Genomic DNA, 25364 nt, shown 5'->3' on the forward strand with positions numbered 1-25364 from the left:
AGCTCTCACGTTCACCAAAGAGGAAAACATTTATTTAATCAGTCTAGAGCTCTACAAGCACTCGGAGGATAAAAGTTAGTCTTGTGGGAAGTGGGGACAGAGGGGATGGACTTGGAAAATACAGTCCTTGGCTTTTGAAGTGCTGTTACCATGGAGTTAAAGCTGTGTGTGTGCTCAAAGCAGGTACTTTTTTTTTTTTCTGGGTTTCTGGGGCACATTGCATTGGCTTGCATGCAGCTGTACTTGCAGCTCTTGAGTTGGAGTCATTCTTGCGATGGTCAGCATTGCCTTCCCTGACACCTGTGAGTACCAGTACACTTTCGGCTTCAGGAGGTCCCTAAAGGCATCCTGGCAGAGTGAAGGCAAATGAGTGTTGTGCGTATTGTGAAGACCTGGAGCGTCAGCAGTGTGAGAAGGGCTTGTACAGGGGCTCAGTGCGTTGTTTAACTGGTGCTCCAAGTAACTCCCTACCTCCTAGCCTTTTAAACTGCAAGAGGTCTCTTTAAGCTTGATGCATTCCACATGCATTGTGTAATTACACATTACACACTAATTACACATTAGTGTGCAATGCAATGGCTGTGTGCTTCGACCTTTCTCATTCTGGATAATTGTACAGGGTTATTACCCCCCATTAGAGGGAGCCTTCAAAGCCCCCTGTAAACAGTACACAGTGGCTTTTAAAGTGGCATTGCAGACTGGTTTAATCAACTAAGGAGAATTTGTGTGCTCCAGTTGAGATTATTTAAGAGAATAGTATGGTGGAAGAAGACTGAGAATTGATAGCTGCTGAGTTGGAAGAGGTGAGCTAAGAAAAATTTGACTCTCATTATTAAATATTATTATAGGTCTTGATATGGTTATAATACATGATAGAGCTTATAATTTTGCTAATGTTACTTGGGACATGTCCTCTGGATAATATACACATCAAGCTTCCCTGTGTAGCCCATCATGCATGAATCCCTACTACGGAGCCTGCAACTGTCATTCATAAGCTTTAGAGGAGAGGTGATTACATGGTTTTATTCTCAGGACTGGTCATAGGGAATACATTTCTGTAATGGTATTCCTTGATAGTGTTTCTCCAAAGTATTTTATGAAGGACATTAAATTTTATTAAATGTTGTTTCTTTGTAGATTGGAAAACTGAAGTTCAGTGTTGCCAAAAAATTGATTCCAGTATGTCTTGAAATTACCAGAATAAATAAAACCTTACTATTACATGAAATATTGTTAAAATCTATTTTCTGTATATGAATATGCATATAATGTGCATATTGTGTATAACAGATATATTTAATAAGATGTAGAAAATAAATAGAACGCATATATTTCTGGTCAACTACAAATCAGTGAGACTTGCGGAACCATGGAAAGCTACTCAAATTTAACATCCGTGTATTTACATTTATAACAACACTTAGTATGCCTTTGGCCACTCTTCCTTCATTCTGCAATTCTAAGGCTCTGGAAGTATTTGATAAATGAGTAAATACTACTTTTTTTTAATCTAAATATTTCTGTCTGCTGTGTTCAAATGGGATTTAATCTGAGAACCTATTTTAGATTTGTCAGTGTGGGTAGAAGATAAATAGGAAAGTCAAAAGAGACTGTGTATTGTTATAAATTGGTAACTGATCGTCTTTGCTTCTACTGAAAATGCAAGTGCCAGTTGATTTAACGAAGAATTCATAAGCAGTGACAGTAACTCATAGGTTTAATGTTTCATTTGACAAGAATCTTTGCTGTCAATTCATTCAATTCCATTTAAGAATTTACATGCAAAGTAAGAGTAATGATGTTCAATTTTATTGTGGTTGGTTTTAGCACTTCTAGCTAAGCAAAACCAAGGTATTTTCATCAATGAATTCAGCTTACTCAAGCTTCATTTAGGGACAGTCCTTTAAGGTATGGGTCATAGAATCATAGAATGGTTTGGGTTGGAAGGGACCTTAAAGATCATCTAGTTCCAACCCCCCTGCCACAGGCAGGGACACTTTCCAGTAGATGGGGTTGCTCAAAGCCTCATCCAACCTGGCCTTGAACACTTCCAGGGATGGGGCATCCACAACTTCTGTGGGTAACCTGTTCCAGTGCCTCACCACCCTCAATGTAAAAGATTTCTTGTCCTGAAGACCTCAACCAATGCTGAAGTCATTCCGACGGGATCACAAGCAATATGACACATCAAAACCTAGTGGCTGCATAGGTGTTTTTTGAACAAGAAAGTGATTTGGTGCTGATGACAGGGTACGAGATGCCACTTAAGAAGTCCTTGTGTAGCAAAGCGAACTGTAAGGGATTTCTGGAAGTGAAGTGAACTTGAGAAGGGGTAAGGGGAGCTAGGCATAGTAGGAAGGAAGTGACTTTAACCCTCTTGCACCTTGGCTAAAGAACGTTCAGGGCAAATGTGCACTGAATTAATGCTACTTGTTACAGCCAACAGGACTGAGATAGAAGCCTTACAGTGCACACAGCACAGTAGCATAAGATTACAGGAAGCTGCACATTGGCCATACTGAATGTGGGTCTAGCAGCCTGGGAGCTGAGCAAGACCAGGTCTCTAAAAAGTGTGAATATTTCATCCCCTTGTAGGTCGAAAAGGTTTCCCTAATACATTGTAAATGACTGATTTTTAGCAACCAGTTTTCTCAGATGATTACAGCAAGTTAGGCATGGCAAGATTAGCCTTGAGTTAGCTGAGATGCTGATTGTTTTCCACTGGATACCCACTGAAGAAAGACTTGCACTCCTGAGTTGTAGAAACATTACCAAGGCAAAAAACTCACAAATCTGTCTTGGAAGTGTTCAGCAACAACTGCAGCTGCTGCGGTATGTGACTCTCCCAAAACCTCTCCAGTGCAGGATATATTAGTGCTTCCACTGAGCAAGCCTGTGTTATCTGGGGTGTGGTGGTCATTCATCCTCACTCACACTGGGCTAAAATTTGACCGGCTGTTTCAGCCCTGGGAAAAGATCTGATAAACTTGAAATCAGCCTCTCTGGCTGTTTTGAAGAGACACATGTACGTTGTTTAAACTATATTCTCTTGACAGTAGCGTATCAGAAGTTTTTCCGGGGAAAAAGTCTTCAGAGAGGCCACAGGTCTGCACATATTACTATGATGAATTCTGGATTTGTTCCTCCTATAAATAGGAGGGCTTTTAAAAACATATAAACTGCTTATAACAATTAAAAAATGAGTACTTGAATCCAGGTGCCCTTTTCTAAAGGATCTTCAACAAAAGCTTTGTGATGAGGAGAAAAATAAATGGAATATTTATCAGAAGATCACAGCACGTGAAAGACTCATTAATATTAGCGTGAGATGGACTCTTTTAGGATCAAGCTAGTAGAAGTGATAGACCAACGTCATTGTGAATTAACTGCAAAACAAGGAACAGGAAACTCAGAAGCCTGGGGTAGGAATGCCAGAGTAGCTATGCAAAACCCAAAGGATTGGCACTTTTTGCTTATGACAATGAAATCCAGCATTTGATTAAAACACAGATGCAATATGGCTTTCTTGTTCCTAAATAAAAAACAAACAAACAAAACGAAACAAAAACCTTAAATAAAACCCAAATCAAAACCACCACACCTCAAAGGCCAGACTGGAATAACAGAAGCTGACACTGTACAGGTGTGAATGTGTGATTTTTTTTTTTTTTTCTTTGGCCAACTGGCATGGTCCTCTTACAAGATAGATATCTCTGCTGGATCCTAACTGCCCTTCTTAAAACTACATTGCCTTAGTTGAGCATCAGGGTGCTTGGTAGGGAATTGTTTCTTTGTGAAATCTGCTTCATTTGATAATACTTATGTACTAATGTTTCAGTCTTTTGAGTCTGTCAGTTTGGTAAGCATCTCCAGAACACAATCCCACCTCAGATGGGGTATCTCAGAGGTTAATTAATAACAATATAACAGGTACTCTTTCCAGTTCAGACTGTGTAGCTACTTAGCTACCCTACTGAATACATTTTGAGAAACTACGGTTTTTATTTCAGAAATATTTATGTGCCTACTCAAAATTCAAGCTCTGTTAAGCAGCGGAACAGTTATGCTGCATAGATATTCTTTGGTTGGATGAGACAGGCAGGGCCCAGAAAAGGTTCCTGTTTTATTATTTCAAATCTATTTTTCAATTCTTGTCTTCCTGTTTGGAGAAGATTCTTTCCGGCAGTGATTCAGTCTTCTCAGGAATTTTTTATATCTCATTAACTGGGAGCGGTTCCCAGGACATCAGTTTTGCCATCATCTTTAAATCAAATACGTCTGAAATCACTTGTGACAAGTACCTCTGTGGGCCCCACTCTGCTGAAGAACTTTAGGAACGCTCAAAAGTTGGAATTTGTTTTTAACAGAACACAGAAAATATTGTTGTTCCTCTGTATGTACAATATTGTTTGTGTGAGGCAGAAAGTGCAGAACAGAACATGTTCAATAGTCACAGCCCTAAGCTGCATATATATATATATGTATAAAATATATATATATGTAAAAGTGGCTGGTCTTTGCATTTCTGCATTCAGGATCAGAATAGCTGTGGTTGGATGCCAGCATTACAATTCAAATACATTCAGAGTTTCTTCATTTTCTTAAGTTTCAGTCTTGAATGGAACTGATGGGACACCTCAGAGGTTAAATAATTGCTAGAGAGAGTCAAAGACAGAGGACAGCGAATAATGAAAAATATAGAAAGAGGATGAGCATTAACTGTGTTTTTCCTTCTCAGTTCAATATTGGTTTTGTTGCTGCAAGTCAAGCATCAGTTCTGTGTTTCCTCCTTCATTAGCTTTTCTTCCTCGAATAGCCATATCTTGTAGTGCTCTTTCATTCTCCCTTTTACCAGAGCCCCTTTTTTGCCTGATAGATCTAAATCTGCTGTGCAAAAAGTACTAAATGACATTAGTCTTCCTGTTTGGTGGATGCTGCCCTCTTAGAAGCAGGAATCAGCAGCAAAGACTTAAGAGAAGCGCAGGTTTTTTTGCAACTGGAGAGTGAGCATATGGCTAAACTAACAGTGCACCAAGTCCTCTTCTTTAGCCTTGTATTGCTGAAATTCCTGGACGGGAATTGTTCCCAGGGATAATGAAAGATAAATAGTCATGTCCACAAACACCACTGTCTCTACACCACTGTCTCTATGAATAGCTACCTTTCCCACCCGTCCCTGAAATCAAACCCAGGTACTACACTACTAAGGCAAGAATAAAGGAGAAGATTCAGGTTAAATAGTGCAACTTTACCTGTAGAAGGGCTGTGTGGTAGAGCTGGTTGTCTGGTAGCTGTCAGATACTTTAATCCATATACTTCATCATCTCATATAAATACTTTTAAATACTAAGCCTGTATAATCAATGTCAAATGTGAACCAAAAATATGTTGTTATTCATCTCAATAGACATAAGGAAAGGTTGAATTTAGTAATGTTATGTCTTAAGTATAATGAGGTAGGAAATGCACTTGATGACATTTTACAAGTCAGCTACAGAGTAAACAGATATTTTGTGTGTATAACATCTTAGTGGATAGGGAATATTTTGTGAAAAAAAGATACGAGGTTAATTTGTTTGGAAAGCCAGGTACAATTTTAAACATTTTAGAATTCATTACTTGTCACTCTAGGATTAATTATTTTCTGATTAAAAAAGCCTGATGTGGAAATTGCATGCTTATTTCTGATGCAAGGAAGTTAATACATTGTTCTCTTTGGTCTCTTAAGGAGAAGAAATCACATTAATATCTGTGCCTTGATTTTTCTTGTCCTTATACGCCTGAAATCTGATCAACTTTGTTTATTATGGATATCAATGTGTTTAAGAGAACATCACTGGATTTGGGTAACAGGATGTAGAGTATTTAGCATCTTTCCATCAGTAGTTCAAATTCAGCTCAAGCTGTCTGTGCTAGTGAAGCTTCTAAAGTCAGGCATCTGAATTAAGTTAATGGTCCTAGAAGTGGCTCTGGAAAACTCTCTTTATTAATGCCCATATCAGCAGTGTCAGGAAGAAAGCCAAGGAATGAAATGGCAGGTTGAAAACTGTCATTTGTTGTCTAAATTCATCCATAACAGTGGAGCAATTGAGAAAATACATGTTGTTTGACAAAACGAGGAGGCAGCAGGTTTACGCAAATACGTAACTGCAGTGCAACATTCATTGCCTCGGACTGTTAGATGGAGATTTAAAAAGGTGTTAGGCAAATCATGGAGAATAGACTGTGGCATAGCCTCTAGCTGGGAAGTCTTTAAACCACTGATTACTTGAATGGGAAGATGTGAAAGCTGTCTGTATTGTCTTGTTTCTTACAGCCTTTTACCCCAAGTAGTGGCTGCTGACCCTGTTGAGGACAGGACACTGTACTAGCTAGACCTCTGACTGAAGCAATATGGTGTATCTTACATTCTCATTGCTGTTTCACATCATGAAGGCAATGTTGTATCGTAACAGGTGAACTAGAAAAAAAAAATGGCAGTGGTCTGTCAGCAGATAATGAGTGCTTACAAAGCAATGCAATGCCTTAGTCCCTCATTTCCCTTTTTTATTTTTGTTTAGGCAGGTGACAAGCATTATCATCCAAGCTGTGCACGATGCAGCAGGTGCAACCAAATGTTCACGGAAGGAGAAGAAATGTATCTGCAAGGTAAGGATGTCTCCATTCCGAAAAAAAAAGAAAAACAGACTTTGTAATTTTTCTGTCACAGACCTCAGGAGTTTATAAACCATCCCTACGTAATATGGGCAAGGAGGACTATAGCCATCCTGTCTTCAAGAGTGTTCTCATACATTTTCACTTGAAACCCTGTCACCTAGTGGGTGACCATAACAATGGCTTTGCCGTGGCTCTACACCGTAGCTGAGGCAGACTGTGTTTTCAAAAGCTGTGTAGCAAAAATGACATTTGTTAGGCTGCCTCTGAATTTAGTATCTCATGGATAGCTTAGCATACAGACAGGTATATAAGATACCAGACCAAGTTAGAAGGTTTCCCCTGAATTCTGATCAGTTTCTCTACTCTTCTGGACCACATTCCAAACTGTAAAAGGCAATGGAAAAACTTCCAGAGACTGCAGTGAGATTGTTTTGAATCACGTAGATCTCATTCCCCGTGCATGCTGATTGTCTCCTCCAGTTCTTAATCATGTTTGCTTGCCTTGCCTATTTCCCTTTTATCTGATCATGTCTCTCTTTTTATTCCCATTTAATTTATTTTTTACTTTCTACAGTCACTTCTTGTATGTTCGTTTTCATCTCCTTCTTAAGTCTCACACTACCAAATATTACCAAGCATGTTTTTTTGTTATCTTTTCACATAAAAAAGAAAGTGGTCTTTTCTTTGATTGAAAAGTATCCTTGATCTGAATTCCACCTACTCTCCCAGAAGGTAGCACATTACTTGTTAAGTTAGTTATTTTTATTACTTGCTGTAGTATTAATTAATGTTGGTAGAAAGACATATAATACACATTTATGCAAGCCAGAATCAAAGTGAAAAAGACAGATACATATTGGAATTTTGTATATTGTACTTGCATTGGAAAACTTGCTTGATATACCTGAAAGGACTGTAAAAGTGTAGGAGAGAAACGATAAAGGTGTGGTGGTAGCCATCCCTTGAAATCCTGAGGAGAGATTCCTTGTGGAGGAATTCCAAAATAAGATAATATTGTTAAGGAATTCCTTTGAAGCTATATTTTGTACTTTGTCCTCCCTTGCAGTCCGTCTCTCTCATCTCTCACTGACCTTGTACCTTAGCCGTCTTATTCCAGCTGTGCACAGAACTGGCTATGGAGTTGTGTAGCAGCTCTTCATTGCAAGAGCAAGGAGAGACTGAAAGAGGGCTGCGTGGAAGTACTGCTTTCTGATGGCAAATTGGGAAGACTAGTTAGAAAAGAGCTGTTACAGCATCTGACCACTGGTAATCTTCTTAGTTTCCTCACATCATAGTATGGTGAAGTACAGGCGGAGTTCAAGGTGAGCATCCGTTCATCTTTCGCTGTCATTAGTAACAGCCGTTTGTAACTGATGCCGCTTGCACCAGTCTAGCGGAGAGTGGGAGTTCATGTTGATTGGGTAGGCTGTGGTGTAAATTTCTGTGGATCCAAATAAGATAGAAGGTGTTGCTTCTACTTAAACAATGCTAGGTTTTGTCCTGGCCAGGTTCAGGTGATATGAAAGAGCAGGGGAGAGACACCTGTCTCCTTGATCTGTTATCATTCTCTTCTTGGCTGTACATTTCTGCGGTTGTGAATTAATGTTCTTCATGCTCACTCTGTCTCAAAGGAGGGGCAGTTCGTGTTGCTTTATTGTTCACAAGCTGTTTTCTGACTAAATAGTGTTATTGCTTCAGACTGTCCTGCCAAAGCTTTCCTTGCTGAATTCAGCATGCTTGTAAGTGTAAGGGACCTAAAAGCCTTTCCTGTCCAAAGCTCTCAGCTGAAATGTATATCCTGACTCCATCCAAGTTATTTACTCTAGGGTGCAGAATAACAGCATTCCAAGCATTTCCCTGAAATAAAAGTACAACACCACAGCACTAAAGCTAGAACCAAAATCATGCTATTGATGAAATATATGAAAATAGGCAGCTTCCATCTCACTTCTAATTGTCCTCTCCACAGGACATGAAAGCACTGTGTTGGTATTGCTTGGTATAACAGAGGAGCCTGGCAGGTTTGTGGTAGCTATTTGTATTAGAAATGTGTGGGAAACTGCAAAAGGAGAACATGGAAAAACAAACCATCTATTTTGGGGCTTTCTGTGTTAAGGGTGGATTGAATAATGCTAGCAGAATCACTCTGGCTTTGCCCTGCTCCAACACAGGAAAATGAAAAGGAAGAAGCATCAGAAACTTTGTATTTCCCATTGACTTCCTAGTAATATATTACTGTATTGTCTGCCGCAGAAGACTGATGCTGAGCTAGGATGTTGCTCAGCATTTAGAGGGATGCTTCACTTGATTCTCACACGGACTTTCAGCCTTATTCAATGTGTAAATAATAGCTCAAGTTGCTGATTTTTAGAGAGCTGTATGTTGAAACAGTGGTACGTGCAAAGGAAAAAGCCGAATAAATGAATGTGTTGGTTGGTGTCTGCCAAGTGAACAAACAAACGTATGTTAAGAATGGGAATAACTACAGTTTGCTGAACTGTTTCTGATAGGAAAGAGAGTGACGATGCAGCTTGAGAATTTGCGCTGTTCCAAGTGTTTCAAAATAGATTGACATGTTTGGATGAACGAAATCTAGAATTTGTAGGTGGTTCACAGTTCAAGATCATGGAAAAATATTTACATTTAAATGCTTTTTTATAAGTCTGCTGTGTCTGATTTGGGTTTTTAAATTTTACATATTTCAAACCTCTTATCATTTTGTGAAAAAAAACCAAACAAACCCACAAAAAAACCAAACCAAACCACCTCACAACCCTTAGCTAAGTTTCACCATGAAAACGACATCCGGACTCCCTTGCATTTCTTGTTCACGCTCAGCAGCTCCAGCATTATCCTGGAGTGTCCCTAAAATTGTGCCAATTTATGCTACATACTGCCCAAAAATTCAGTGACAGCTTTTTCTTTGATGTTAGGGATGGTTCAATAGAAAATAAACTGAGGTACAGAGGAATAGAGACAATTTTTCTCAGGGTTGCACAGGAAGCTCACAGCTGAATTTGAGAACTGAACCTAAACCTGAGTTTTAGTTCATCAGCCTTAGAACATGAACTCCCTTCCTCCTGAGTGCTTGGATCTGTCCGACCTCGTAAGCAAACACACAGGGCATGCTTCTCTCCTGATCTCACAGGCTCTGTGGGGTCCTGGCTCTGAGGCTGCTGCTTGTTTACAGAGAAGGCTCTTGGTACACTTCTCCCTGGTGTCTGATCGTTTCCCCCTGCCAAACGCACAGTTTCTTCTTCCTCGGCTTAGACTCAAAGCCAAACATCTCAGACCCCTGATCCAGAGTCACAGCATTCTCTCCAGTCTCCTGATGATGATGATATTGTGTGCTGCTGGGAGGTGAAATCATTCCTGCTGGTCTTTACTTCTGTACCGAGCCATGTAAGGACTTGTTAGAACAAAATTTCCAGGGGCCCTGACCCATGCCTCTCCTGGGCTCTGAGGGTGAGGTTTCCTCTGACTGCACTTGAGCTGATAGTCACCAGCAGGAGACCTGGACTTTGCTCTGTTTGGTTTCTTTGTGGACAGAGTGAAGAGGTGACGTGTCGTCGTCGTCCCCCCGACAGACAAGGCTTTGTATTAGCTTTGTGGTAACTGGAATGAAGTTTGAATTTGGCTGCAGCTGCAGTCACTGTTGAAAATCAGCATTAGCTTCTGCTCCATTTCAACTTGGCTAATACCTGCCAGGAGCTTCCCAGCAGTGATCACAGCTTACACTCTGTTGCAAAGGAGAACTGAAACGGGATGGAAGTGCTCCTTGCCCCTGACACTGCTCAGCTGTTGGGGACAACTGAGTATTTCCAATTTTTTACAGCATAAGAGGGAATCCTGTGTTTCGGGACACAAAGACCAGAGGCTTTGCCTTTTTTAGTAGGATGTGAAGCAGTAACATGCCATGTGGAAATGCCAGTGCAGCACATGCCAGTGACCTTGAAGAGCAAGGAGTGGAAATGATGTGTGTGCCAATGGCAAGTACGGTACACTGTGATCTACGGAGACGCTTTCACATGGTGCTTTGTATCATCTGCGTCATACTGGCCTCTCTAGCTTAGTGCAGTGGGTGAGACACAGCCCTGCCTTGGATGCTTTGTGAATTTTCTAATTTTGCTTTTCCTGTTGCATTTTGCATAATTACAGGGGAGAGGTGATCTGAGTAATACTTTACAGTAACTGAATATGACACCAGTTGCTCAAGAAAGTCATAGGACTTTCCCAGTATTAATTAACTTAAAATCAGAACTTCCTTTGAGGGCAGAACAGATCAGATAACCATGGCCCAGTTCTTTTGCTCTTACCCTTCATCCTGCCCAGAGGAACCCTCTATCTTTCAGTTCCTCCAGCTGGTGCTTGCTGACTTGCTGCTTGAGGCCGTTTGAGTTTTAATTAAGAATGTGTGCAAAGTGCTTTGGCAGCTTCAGGAAGAGGCTGCTGTAGATGAGCCAAGGATTTGAATATTTTTTTTTTGTTTCACTTCTATTTCCCGTGAGCTAGAATTGAATGTGAATTACTTGCATAGTTCATACAGATTCACCATCTGATGCAATGAAGGGATTCACTTTAATAACGGACTTGTCATCTGCTTTACTCTGAATAAAGATGGTTTTTTACCTCCCTCAGGTTCCACTGTCTGGCATCCCGACTGTAAGCAGTCCACCAAGACTGAAGATAAGCTACGGGTAAGCTGAATTTGTGGCAGTGACACACCAGATATTTTGCCCACGCAATAACTAAATGCTGTTTTAAAAAGAGTGACTTTTGCCATGTTTTTTTCACATAGCTGTCACCACTCTGGCAGAATAAACAGTGGAGGCACTTGAGAGGTATTGCTCTGATTTTTAGGCTTATCGCCTTCACATACCTGTCTCAGTGCACTGCCTTAAAGATAGTGTAATTTACTAACATATAGATATGACAAAGTCACTGCACCACTTCATTTCATATCTCAATTATTGTGAGAGAGACTCCTAAGGAGAAAGTGTGAACAGGGTAAATGCTATGATATATTTTAGTATTTTTGCACATCTGTTTAATTGCTTTATAGTTGGGATTCCCTGTTCTTCGTGGTTATTTACAGCATTTAGACAATATGGACTCTTCTTTTGCCATCCAAATAAACCTCAGCCTAAAGTGATCCTAATTTGAATGCCAAGAAGAGCTGCAGTTACCCTTGGAGTCATCTCAGCATATCCAGACAAACTTTCTGGATCAAATCCTTGATGGCAATAATGCTGCACTGATAAATGCTGGAGCCTGGCTTTTTGCGTGCATCAGGCAATTCTGAGCCCGTATTCACTAATTCATCTTCCGGACAATTTACTCTTCTTGATGTCTCAGTTGTCCTTTGAACTTTGATAATTTTTCTGGATATGAATATTAGAGACTGTATGTGAATAAAATGACTTTCAGACAAGGAAACTAAGAGGTGCTGACAAGGAAGTACTTAGGATATCCTGTGGGTTGTGCTCTATGTGTGGCTCATTCACAGGAAGTCACGTCCTTTAGAGTTTGTTCAGGTGCACTGATCTGTGAAACATCCTCCACAGAGAATTTACTATGATTGTAGGTAATGTGCAGATAAATTCTTGTGGAGGAAAGTTCGTATTAGTGTGGTCTGTACTGTTAATACAGAAGTATAATTGACCTTAAGTGGGCATGGAATCTAGCACAGCCAAACGTCACTGTAGCACGGCCAAACATCACAAACAATCCAGCGTTTGCACATTGTTCTGTCCTGACTTTCCGTAAGAAAATGGAAAATTGTGCCAGACTGGATTTTCTTCCTCAGTTAGCAATTTTAATGTAGGACAGTGTTTTGGCCCTACTTAAGTGTCAGAACACTTGTGCTTTGTAGTGAATGTTTGGGGTACAATACCTCTCTTTCACTTAGACTCAAGAGTCCTACCAAGCACTCCTGACTGCACTGCAGCCCTTATGGACCTTCTCCAGCTGACCTTATAAATCAGTTGCTTTATTTCCATTTTGCATGGAAATGGCCAAAGTCCTCTTCAAATATTTTCTTTTTTTCTGTCACACATTCGATCATGTCAGTCTTCTTCCCCCTCAGCCAATTTTAATTGAAGTGAGAGAAGTAAATTAATTCATCCACATGCAAGACTTTGCCTAAGTGAGTTCTTGCAGGAAAATGAAATGAAGAGAAGTGAAGGAATGCATATTAAGGGAACATCTGAGAAATATTATGGCACAGCTATCCAAGGTCACCTTGTTCCTAGATGAGAGCTTCTATGCAGAAGTTTAATATGTCTTTAAAAGACATTGACAAATGCGCTGTACTGAAGCTAGCTGGAGAGATGGAGAATTTTTAGCTTTAACTGTACATCACAGATAGTATCTGTCTACTCTGATGCAAAGTCAGACACCTTATTTTAAAATCAGTTTGAGTTCACTTCAGTGACTTTGACACTTCTGCTGACTCAAACAAAGGCCATAGCAAACAGGTAGGTACAGAAAAAAAATGAAACTGAGGAAACTATGTGCTATTTGAACACGTCACCACTAAATTATGAACTGTACTTTGATTGACTTTCAGTTTCTTGATGACATACATTTAGACCTGATGTGAGAATCAGAATCTGGTTTGTGAGTTGACAAATATATGATATAGCCACTTTTAGGGTCAGGCCTAAATTTTCTGGTGGTTCTGCAAAAAGCCAGTGACACGACCTCTTTGCTCTGCTGGGTTTCCTTTCCCCATAGAGCAAACACACCCAAAAGCCCTTTTATCATTGAAGTTGCTTTAGAAGTTTTAAGCAAGTTCTGTTTTCTCTCAGTAACTGAATTGTGGTGTAAACTAATCAGCACTCTAGCTGGTCAAGATCTGAGAGGGAGCTCATAAAAACAATAGTTGTTTTAGATCTTCCTCCCACTGGATGTTTGTGGAGGATTACAAAGCCAAAACAAGCAGAAAATAAAGCAGCCATATGTATGTTAAAAAATATACATTGCTTAGGATTTTTTACAGCTGTCCGGTGGTTCATGATGCTGCAGGGATTAAGGAGTAACATAGATATTATATAACGCACATAATATTATGTAGCAAGTAGGTATTAGTAACTTGATTGGAAAAAAAGAGCTTAACCACTGAGCTGGGGAAACTGCTTTCCTTTTCACTGTTTTTTCCCTTTTGTGTTTCATGACAGCATTCCTCATCTGAGTTCTTTTATCCAAAGAGTCTGGTTCTGCGCAGGCCACGCTCTGCAGAGGTTTGCTGTTGTGTTTTCAGAGTGTTAATAATGGTCTTCTTTACTGAGAAGATTCTTTGTTATTGTCATTCGCTGTGCTTGCTACTACTTCTGCCACACAGCTTTTCTGCTACCACTTGCCACCCTGGGCACTGGCGCTGTGTTTTGCATCATGTGGTGCAGTGTTGTTTGTTAATTATTGCATTTTTTTGTTTTGTTTAATGAAACACTTAAAATTAATGGTTTTTTAGGTTCAGATGAGCTTTTGGGGGCTGTAGTATTGTTCTTCTAGTGTTACAGAAAGTTTTTCTTCTAAAATAAAAAATTAGAGTGCAAATTTGAAGCAAATGAAAATGATGAAAAGCATCTGACTTTAAAGTGATGGTTAAAAAGAAATAGTTTTTCATGCTTTTTAGAAAAAAAAAATGCCATCAGTTACTTTTTTCTGTGTTTTGACCAACTACATATGAATACTTTAGTTGAGAAAATACTTACAAAATTCCAGGTTTGAACATGTTCTATGTGCTGCCCAAGAGCATTTGCCTCTCTCTAATCCAGGGCACATCCATGTCTGAGTTGGGAGATCCTCCCTGTCCTCTTGATTCCGGACTTTCTGCTTTCAGACTTCCTGGAGTTTGCTTTGCACCTACAAACACCACTCAATTCCATTTCTTCTCCTTCAGGGCAGTGCTTATTTATTAGTTGTGTCTGCTGAGGGGGAACGTGTGGCCGTACTGCATGCAGACACACCTGAGGTAGCTTTCACCTGGTAATGAATTAAGAATGGAATTAAGAATGTACTGGTGTAGACTTAGTGCAGGCTGGCAGTGGGCAGACAGGTTGATAGAGTCCATGCCGCTGGATTTCCATTGTGTCTGCTTGTGCCGCCTTTGCCTCTCTAATTGCAAAGTGGGCATGGTTGTATCATCAGCCAGGGCAGGAGATGTTTGCATTAGATGCACTCTGCAGGAGGGTGTTACCTGGTTCATCCTAAGTTGAACTGACTTCAGTCAGTTAACTTAGGATGTTGCAATTCATTAATTGCTTCTGAACGCTGCTCTTTGTGTCAGCTACAGAGCTATATATCAAGAAAATACAGCTACAAAAATGTGTTACCAGTTCTCCTTAAGAGGCCAATGTCTCTTCAGTCTCAGGCTTTGTAGAATTGAATGTTGGAGTCTGAGAACAGCAAACTGTGGGACCATTTCACTCATCTGTTAGGCCACTGTAGTGGCTTTTTCCATTCAGCTTAGCATGCATGAATCTGAGTTTCCAGTGTTGAAGTCCAGGAGCCTTAGGATTAAAAAAACCAAAACCTATCCAATGTATTAGAAAAATATGCAAGGCAAAATAGGAGCAGCCCATGTCAAAATAAAGGTATGTTCTCTTTCTTGCTTTGTAGTCTTTGTAGGATACAAATGAGATGAATATCCTCTTGTGTAAATTTGTTCAGTATTAAATTCTGTTTAGATTTACATGCTGATTACACAAAGTGTAATTCAAGGCAGATTTTGGCTTCAAATGTTCTTCTGCATTGTAGACACAAAGCTGTTGCTATAAAGATGGGCCAAAGGCTTGAATCTACATGAAAATTGTAAGTTGAAAATTGTAGGGTGGAATCCTGTGAGTTCTCTGAGAGTTCACTGTTGAATTCAGTATGTTCTGATCTTCCCAGTTTTTCTCCTGCTTTCCACTTAACTTACTCTTGGCAAAGGCTACATTTGCATGAGTAGTCTTGTAAAAGAGTGGTAGCAACATGCCTTCAATGATTGTGTGCCGAAAACTCATTCTCCTCTCTGGTCTTTGTGTCTACAAAAGAAAGAAAAAATAGTTGTAGCCTATTAATATGTGTGTCTGTGAGTTTGAACTAAACATGGTCATTAGTTTTGTCTTGACGAATACATAGTGTAGATTTTTTAGGCAGAGAAATAATAAATGCATGCATTTGAAGGAAACACTCTTGTAAGGAGAAGGATCCAGCTAAACTAGCAGACAGGCACAGTGAATGCTGTAACACTGAGGTGCTTTATTGATCTTGTACATGGCCACTGAAAATTGCCACCCTCGTTCAAAAGTCCTAAATAACTGTAAAACCTTGCAGTTGATGAAGCACGTAGTCAGAGTAGCAAGAGCTGTACTTAAAAAAACAAATTCCTTGCTATTGCAATGCTGTGTCTGCCTAATAGAATAAATTGCATCCTAATCTTCTATTAGTTTATTTATAAACATGCTTCACTTAAAGTAGTGTCTGAGGTTTGGAGAATTTTCTTAAGCTATAATGTTAAATGTGATTAAGTGGAAACATATTCATTCTTCTGCAGCTATTGTCACCGCCTTGCATAATGAACTCTATCAAAAAACTAAGGCAGGTACTGTAAGCAATGCTGGCGATGCATTTGTTAAACAGTAGTGCATCTGTTTGGCCAGATGTTCCTGGGATCAGTTTTGATCTAGTTGCCTGCACATGTAAGTTTTTATAGAGCATGATTCTGAACATCTGTACTTGAGAAAGCCAGAGCTGGCATATCGTAGCATCATCTGATGATGTGAATGGCTCTAGCGTGAATTTTTTTGAAGTAGTTATTTATTTAGATGATGCACCATGCATGATGACATGACATCATGCGGTAAATCCAAATAAACATCTTAAGCTTTACAATACAGTATTAAAATAGCAGGTTAATCAATCTGGAGCATATGCATGAGTGATGAAATAATTGAGCATTGAAATTCACAGTGAACCTGGGAGGATGAGCATGACGGTGTTACATCTGCCAATCTGCAAATGAGATTGGTAAAGAACTTTTGCATTGAAGACAAATGCATGGAATGAAGAACAAAAACATAAACATTAGAAGTCTGTGATAAAGTGGGAAATACTGAGCAGTCTTGCAGATACCTTAGATGCTTTGTGATCTTTTTTTTTCCTTTGGCTCCTTTAATGACATGCATTAATTTCTATTGACTGAATTTGTATTGATTTTTTTTTCATGTGCTTCATAGACTTCCTGTATCTGGTACAGACATCCTGTATTGATACATTTACTACTGTTACATCCATTTGGGTGGAAGAGGAAAGAAAAAAAGAGATGATTCTTCTTCTGTCACAAAAAGTGGAGAAAGGCCATGCACCACAAGAAAAGAAAAAACAACATTAGTTCTAGTTCTTCATAGAAATTTGCTCTAAATTCCTGTGCACAAAGATGGCATTATGAAAAACTCTATTTGAATCCTTCAAGAACAAGAAAAATCATATAAAGAGTGTTCCAGATCTGCTTGTAGAAGTAAGGCAGCTTGATGTATTTTGTTGCTGGGAGTGTAGGACAAGTGTCACAGGACTATTGTGGTGGAAGGAAATACCTCTGAATTAATGCATTCATATTAAAGGATGTTTCCTCTAATTTCTTTACCTGCCTTCTTCCAATAATGTGTGCAAGAGATGCTCACATATCTCAACTGAAGATTAAAGTTAAATCAGGGATAAGTGCTGTTCTGTTTCACCTGTGCTCTGATCAGCTCTCCTCTAGGACGGAATTTACACCCCACTGCAGCTACATCAATAGAGAACTTGACCTCCAGTGTGCCTCTTGCCACTTGTTTAAGATATAGTCACAACAGTGGCACAGAGTCAGGATTCTCAACTGCTAATGAAGATATAACGTACGAGCTAATAAAAGCCATATTTTCTCACAGGTTTTCAGTCAGGAGCTATTAGAGGTCTCTTTGGAGAGGAGCCAACCATAGCAACTAAAAGTATGCCAGAGGAACAGCTTATATCAAGGAAGCTTTAGTGTATGTTTGTTAAGGCAAGCAGCACAAATGTTTTTAAGTGCAATGCAATTGTCTTTAGGGGAAAGTGTAAAGCTGTGAAGGATTCCAGACCATATGGGAGCAGCAGAATAGAAAATCTGCAATGGAAACAGCCTGTGTAATTCAAAACGAGAAACAGGGCAAAGTGAGGAAGGAAAGGTGAGAGCAGATGTAGAGGTCCTCTTTTTCATGCACCATCTTCAGGGCTGTGTTGTAAACAAGATACAGGACTGGGAGTGAATAGAGGAGCCACAGAGTTCCAGGTCTGCTTGGATTAAACTCCTCAGGAGAGGAACAGTGTGTGCTCAGGCAGTGGCTGGCAGGATGGCATACCGCCCAGGCAATGTGGAGCTTTGCAATATACTGAAGGTAAAATTTATGTATGCAGGAAGAATTACAGAAAATAGAAAACTGGTTTTAAAGGGTGTCATATCTGGCTCATGGCTGTGTTAATGGGATGGTAATGAGGAACTTGCAGCAGAAACACAGTGAGGAAATGAAGAACAGGTGCTACAACTTGCCAGTCCATCTGACGACTGCTCCTGTACTCTGGGGTTAAGAGCACCTAACCAAGGTGTTAGCGGGATGTGGCTGAAACTATCTTCTTAAGGTGTCTAACTTAATTTAAAAAATTCACTGAAGTGATAAAAACAAGTGAATTTTCCTTTGCTGAAAAGCTTTTTAGCAGTGATGCTAAGAGAGGAGACTAGGAGATGGACTGAGGGCTGAAAATTTCTTTTTCTATAAACGATCCAGAGAGAAGAGCAACCCAGAGGCCATGGCAGCTGGGAAGAAGCCATTAACTCCTCCTAACACTTGTTTTCCTACAAGAGGGAGAAATGAGCAGACAAACTCTTGAAGTATGTCTGCCAAAAGTCAAGGGTAACAGAGACACCCCTAACAGTACCTCAAGTACTCAATGTTGTTCTCTATGTTGTAATGAAAACAATTGTTTTCCGTAGCAACTGCAGCAACATGTTACATGTGTCTCCGCTCAAGCAGACAGTGGTGTGAAATGGCAGAATGGAAGGGGGAGTAAAGTGTTTCTCAACAATGCCAGATTTTCCAGCTTAATTCTTGAAGATTTCAATAAAACAAGTGGTTGGTTGTGGTGTTTTTTTTTTCCTTTGATTGCATCATGGGAGGAGCTTAAGGGCAGCTGAGAAATTTCTGTTCCCTTTTGTGATGTAGGAATTTGCAGCTACAGAGAGAAAAGGAAAGAAATACATAAAGGTCCAGCTGAGAAAGTGTTCTTAGACATGCTCTGGAGAGGATTTGTGGCTGTGTCAGTCCGCAGGCACATCTGCTCTCTGTTTGATCTGAATCTTCACGTTTTTTGGTGGAACATGTTCAAAGCCATTTATTCCTCTGACTCTCCCTGAAAGCGGTGATTTCATTTCCACAAATGAAGTCAGAGAAAGCCTGCTATATGATCCATGGCTAGTCTTCAGCATTTTTCATACGGATGGCTCCAATAGCTTTCCTGGCTATGAAGTAAAAGATAGAAAGACTCTGAGGTCCATTGAAGGATCCTTTCAGGAGACGTATGTTGAGAGATAAGGAAGGTCCAGTACCCTTGTTGAATTCACTCCAGATATTTCCGAAGAAAAATCAGCGACCCGGGCTGTTAAGCCTTGTTAGTCTTTAGTGTGTGCCTGCAGGTCCCTTAGTTCTATGTCACAAGCTGATGAGGTATGGACTATTTACCAAGATTTAATTTAATTTAAAGTTTAGGAGTAACTGCCACAGTAGCCTGGTGATAAGTAATTTTGTCTCCTCTCAGAAAACTTCCCCCAGAGAATCAGTGTCTGTTTAGTGATGGAAAATCCGCTAAATGTGTAACAGCACTTGCTCTGTAGGGGTGTGACTGTTCTCATGAATTTCAGTTTGCAGGACATTATCATTAAATGTCAAGACTTTTGCAGTATGAGAAATTACGAAATTTCAACCAACAGTTTAGATTTTGTGTTGCATTTAGGTTGTGCTGCAGAGGTAGGGAACAGCTCCAAGTCAAGGATTTCTGGTCCTTCTACTTAAAAGGGCTGAATTCAGTTCTGTATTCATAATGGAAATCCAGTGATTGAACATCCATAAAGTGATAGCGTGTGTGCTGTGCTCCTCTCAACAGTTTTGTCTGCTGAACTGCTGTTTGTGAACTAATGTTTTGACAAAATGACCAGCAGCGCTATCCTGGACTGTACTTTGGCTCCTTGCGGTGTCTCTGGCAGGTGTTGTTTGGTTGTGTTCATTATTGTTGTCAGTCTTTTACATTGTATGGTTTAGAAAACCTCCTTCCCCTCTCACAGTACTCCTTCCCCTACCAAAAAAAAAAAAAGCCCACTTGCCTCACAAGATTGTGAAATTGGCCAGAATGCTTGCATTTGTGTTGACATTTTTTCCTAAATTCAGTTAATTTCAAGATGCAGATTTCTTCACTTAAAACCAAAATTACCAATGTCCATGGCTTCAGGTTGCTCTGAAAAGTTAATTTTTGTTTTTCAGCCTACAAGAACATCATCAGAAAGCATTTATTCCAGACCAGGTTCCAGTATACCTGGCTCTCCAGGCCACACTATCTATGTAAGTATTCCTTCTGATGAATAAGCTGCCAATCCCTTCCTTGCACATGAAATACTCCATGCTGAAATAAATCTCTTTTATACTGATGCTAATGCCTTCATTCCAGTGGTTAAATTGTTAAAATTCTCGCCATGACAGATGTAGTTTTTATAACTACAGAATTTCAAGAGGAGGGTAGGCCTTTTCCAGCTCCTTTTTCCCTTAGAAAGATACAGTAAATCTCTTGAAGCCACTTGGTGCTGTGAAGAGGAGCAGAAGGCAGACAGGTCATTTGGCTTAGTTAGGGGTTATCTGAGATCTGTGCACCTCGATATGCAGTTCTTGAGAGATCTGCTTTCTGCAGTTGCAGGACTTGAGGAGGAGGGTCAGCTACGCTAAAAGAAGCCTCGCTGATACAACACCTTCCCTTTCAGAAGTCAGATATTTTGGTTATAGAAGGAAAGGTGATTTGTATTTTAGAACACAAATCATACTAAGCATCCTTCTATTACTAAAGTAACAGTGCTGAAAATGCAGAGCTATTGATAAATTACTTTATTAGTTACCTGAGATGGAGAGTTTAATGTGATTCCTACAGTAATCAAGACCCCTCTTTCATTGTTTTAGGGGACCTCTTTCACTTCTTCGCCTCATTATTGGTACCTTTTGAGCCCCTAAAATCTTAGAAATTAAAAGCGGAAATACATTAGCAGAAGGTTGACCCAAAATTTTCAAAGGAATAATGTTTTTCTCCTCTTTTGATACCATTTTTGCAGGCATTTCAGTGTAGTAAATGTCAGTATCTTTTTAATAACGGAACAACTTGGGCTTTTCAAACTTGCTGTATTTTCATGCATATAACCTACACTTCCAAAAACTCACATCTATTTAAGAGCCCTGTTCCTTGAAAGTCCATATAGCCTTTGTCCTCATATAAAACATGCTCTCAGATAACTCACACACAAAGCAAGGCAGAAGTGGAAGATAACAGCTAAGGAAGAAAATCACAGGAATGCAAGTTAGTGAGAGTGAGTCCCTTATGAGGGCAGCAAAGATGAAAGTATGCTGGGAAAAAGAGACAAACTACAGGGCAAGCTTTATTTTCTGTTAACCTGTGCATAATGCTGAATCACTGATTTTATAGATAACCTTAAGATTATATAGGTGAAAACGTAGTGTAAGACATAAATTTATCAGTTACGTGTATATCAAATTACATATCTCAAGTCCTGAGTTTGAGTTAAATACTAGTTCTTCAGTGCATTTCAACAAGAAGAAGAAAAATTAGCTGATGTATTAAAAATGTTCACGCTGCGGATACCAAAATGCAGAGCGTGTCCTGGAGAACTGCCGTTCTGCTGGTAATATGAACTTCGTAAGCTGTAGCTTATGAATTCAACAGAACAGTCTGTAGGCAACCTGGTAGCCTAGACTGGGGTCTATAAAAATAACTATTGCTAATTTATATTGGATTAAGAATATCCAGACATATTTGCAGCTCACTAACAGACTATGGTAAAAATATTGCAGAAATAACATACATTAATATACCTGCATATTTGAGGCTTAAATTAGCTTAAGTTTTTTTTTTTATATATCTGGTGAGTCAAAACAAAACAGATTTGAGGCTATTTTAGAAAGTGAATTTCCTGACTCTTTCAAACCTTACTTCTCTATCAAAAAATGTTTTGTGTTGTTTCTGATTTATGACAGTGCTTAAGAACCACCAGACTAATGGTGGTTAGGAGAGCTGGGGAAGGCAAATGCACTTTAATCTGAAAATGCGAGATGTTAGTGCTTGGGAAGAACAGAACTGCATGTGACTAGAAACGGATCAGCCTCATTTCTTTGTGCAGCCTACTATGAAAAAATAAAATATCTCATAGAAGAGTTGAAAACCAATTTGAAAATTCTCTTTCAATTTCAGTCATCAAATGTATTTTTCTAATGTAGGTAAGAATGTATGATGATAATTTTTTTAATGAGTCTTAAGTATGGAAAGATTAACTCTCTGAACTATATGAAAGACTTCTTTCTAGCTACTTCTGATGGATTCAGCTGTCTTCGGAAATTATTTCCTACTTTCATTTTTTAACCAGTTAAGAGCTCCTTGCAGTTTTAGTATCAAAAATAGTCAATGACAATACTATGTAGTATGCTGGTAGTAAGCAACGTATGCCTTAGTCACAAGCTTGGGTAAACGTTGAGTAATGAGTGCAATATAATAATTTCAGTTGGTAGTTTTGATACCTAGTCCTGACAAATGGTCCTGTTTGCCTTTTTATTTCTTTGTCATAAGTTGTATTTCCTCTTGTGTGCACAGTTATGAGTTGCCTTTCAGTCTGTGGTCTTCTGCATGGAATCCTCTTGTAATCTCTGTAGTCTGCAAACTAAGTTGATGTTATCACACATTTTACAAATGGGAAAACAAGAGCAGAAAGGTGAAAATACTTGCCTAAGGCCATAAAGTGAATGATTTGCAGAGCTGAAGTTTCCAGCTCACTACCGGGACTAAGAAACTTTTGTATTATATCTATATATGCCATGTTCTTTCTTTCCTAAACTGAGAAAACACTGTGTGCTTTTGCAGAGGAGGCCAACTGGAGAAGAACAAGAAGCAATCACTTTGCATGTAGAGTGCCAAAAAGGGTTTTCCATAGCAACAGTGTGACAACAAATACACAAAAATCATAAGTTGTGTAAAACAGAAATTACTGGTGCATTTGTGTAAGTTAATTTATCTTCTGTCTTTGACCTTCAGGCAAAAGTAGACAATGAGATCCTTGATTACAAGGATCTAGCAGCCATTCCCAAAGTCAAGGCCATTTATGACATTGAACGTCCAGACCTAATTACTTATGAGCCATTCTACACTTCCGCCTACGAGGACAGACAGGAGAGACAGAGTCTTGGAGAGGTAATGAACCGACAAGCAACACCTTCTGCTATAAGCTTTATTCAAAGCCTGCTTCGCTTCTGTCCTCTTTGGAAACAGTTTCTAATTGACGCTCCTTGGTATTGTTACTGCTCCTGTTCTCAGTGCTTTTTGTCTGTTTGATCTGAGTTTTATAGGAACAATCACGATGAAGCTTCATGTGCAAAACTGCACAATTAAACACACAATTAAACACCTACATTAACACCAGCCACTGGCAGAGGAATAGGAGGGGGGAGGTATGCAGCCTGTCTGCATGTGCGTTCTTATAACTCCCATGGATATCGTAGTCTTTGGGCACAGCAAAGTCCAGAGTGTGAGGCAAAAGCCAACCTGGTGGTGTGCTGTGAAGCACCAATAATCACAACAGAATATGAGGAATACTGTGATGTTCTATTGCAGTAAAAGGATTAAGAGCAGTGGGGTGCTTTCTCTCATACGTACTGAAGGGAAATACATTTCCAGAGCACTTTGCCGGCCATACTGGATAAAATCTGAACTAGATCAGATGAAGTGCTCTTCCTGCTGGGAAAACAAGCTAGTTGTGTTATGGAAATAGCTGCCTCACATTTTAACCTCCTGGCATTTAGTAAGAATTCTTGTATCCTACAATGATAGAAAAAACCCTATCTAATTTATTCTTTTAAAGATATCTTTCAGGTTATAGGGTCCCTCAGTTTTCTCAAGTGAACTTCCAGAGCTGCAATTACTATTTACATATTTCACACCAAGAAGCAGGTTTTGTCCTGTAATATTATCTGACTGTAAATCAGACTTCCTGAATGCAAATCTAAACGGACCTGGCAATGGATTTACTTCCTAGAAATCTCAGTGACTTTACCAACTGTAACTGAACTGAGTAGGAAGATGAGCTGGGGAAAAAGGAAGTACAGTAAATCATTCGGGCACCAGTGGTCTGAAGATGCCGGGATCAGTGACTGATAATCTGCTCTCTTAGCAACAGATTAGAGCAGTTTTTCTGCTTTGTTCTTTAATGTTTCATAGGGTTGGTCTTTTAAATTATAAATTGGGAATTCAGAAAACAATTCAGCTCAGGAATAAAACAAGAGATTAATAGGTCAAAATGTTACAGAATTTCCCCCTCAAATTTATATTGGTAGTGAATCAAGCTGACATCTGGTTCAAAACCACTGTGAGATTGATTGGTGACCTCTGACCAGTTTCAACAGGCCTGAGCCATTCCACAAAACACTCTACAAACACAAGTCTCTTGTTAGTCACAGAGGAGGAACTAATCTCACCCAGAGGTGTGAACTATTTGTTAATCCTTAAGAGGAAGCTTCTCACTTACCAAGCAGTGTGTTGGAAGCTGATAAAGCGGTATGGTGGAAGCTGTCTGCTTTTATGCTTGTTCTGGCAATAAGCAAAAGCCTTTGGGGTTTTCTTACCCCCTATTTTCACCAGCATTAAATCCTATTAATTTCTGGTGACTACAGACATTTGTTCTGGAAACAAAAGGGCTCTCACCTTCTTTTCAGAGGATCTGGGTTTTCCATCCAATGCTACTGCTGACTTCTGTCACCTTGGGCAAGTTACCTCACCTCTTTGTACCTGTTTCTCCTCCCTTCCCTTGCCCTGATGAGAACACAAGCCCATGGGGGTGGAGTGATCTCTGACTTTGTTTTTGTGTTGTGGTAACTGAGTGACAGCAACCTTGATACATCATACATCAGTCACCATCATCTTTAAAAAGCAAAGGAGGTGACATGTTCAGTCATGGCAGGGATTTGCAGGCTTTGAGTGATTTAGCCTGTATTCTCTTCGCAAAGTGTGTGTATGTGGTGGTGGTAAATAAAAGGGCAGCCTGAGCTTAAGCTTGTACCCTAGAAATGTCCTTCACTATGATTTAAAAATAAAAAAGAAGAAGAAATCCCCAGACTCAGCTAGCTAAGAAAGATTTCAGGGTGTGCAGGGGAGAGTCACCAGAGGTAATCCAGTAGTGGAGACAAGCCTTAGTTGCAGCAAATGATCTATGAGAAAATTGTGTTCTTTAGCCATAGGAAGTGGGAAGATACAGCGTGAGACTTCATTCTTTATTGCAATGGAAGGGAATTGCTTCGAAAAGTTTCTCTCTCATAATCTCACTTGTTCAATTAAATCGCAATCTTGTTTTTCTGAAATTCTGTAACGAAATGTGTTTTCACGTAGCCCATGGCAGG

At 39.6% G+C, this 25364-nt stretch overlaps 1 protein-coding gene across 5 annotated transcripts in view; it reads left to right on the forward strand.

Moving 5' to 3' along the window:
- Window positions 1-25364, forward strand: part of ABLIM1 (actin binding LIM protein 1) — a 217432-nt gene that overhangs the window by 161543 nt on the left and 30525 nt on the right. For 2 of the 5 annotated variants that reach the window (XM_086616546.1, XM_086616547.1), the window contains exons 7-12: window positions 6564-6651; window positions 11299-11357; window positions 13839-13901; window positions 16202-16249; window positions 20193-20270; window positions 23011-23166. In XM_086616546.1, the coding sequence (XP_086472672.1) occupies window positions 6564-6651; window positions 11299-11357; window positions 13839-13901; window positions 16202-16249; window positions 20193-20270; window positions 23011-23166 (492 nt within the window). Of the gene's footprint in view, window positions 1-6563; window positions 6652-11298; window positions 11358-11963; window positions 11967-12349; window positions 12362-13838; window positions 13902-16201; window positions 16250-20174; window positions 20271-23010; window positions 23167-25364 lie in introns of those variants that run through there. The other 3 variants (XM_086616550.1, XM_086616548.1, XM_086616549.1) reach the window with 2 other exon arrangements.

The sequence above is a fragment of the Tauraco erythrolophus genome, chromosome 9, assembly GCF_009769465.1.
Source record: "Tauraco erythrolophus isolate bTauEry1 chromosome 9, bTauEry1.pri, whole genome shotgun sequence".
NCBI classification, from domain to species: domain Eukaryota; kingdom Metazoa; phylum Chordata; class Aves; order Musophagiformes; family Musophagidae; genus Tauraco; species Tauraco erythrolophus.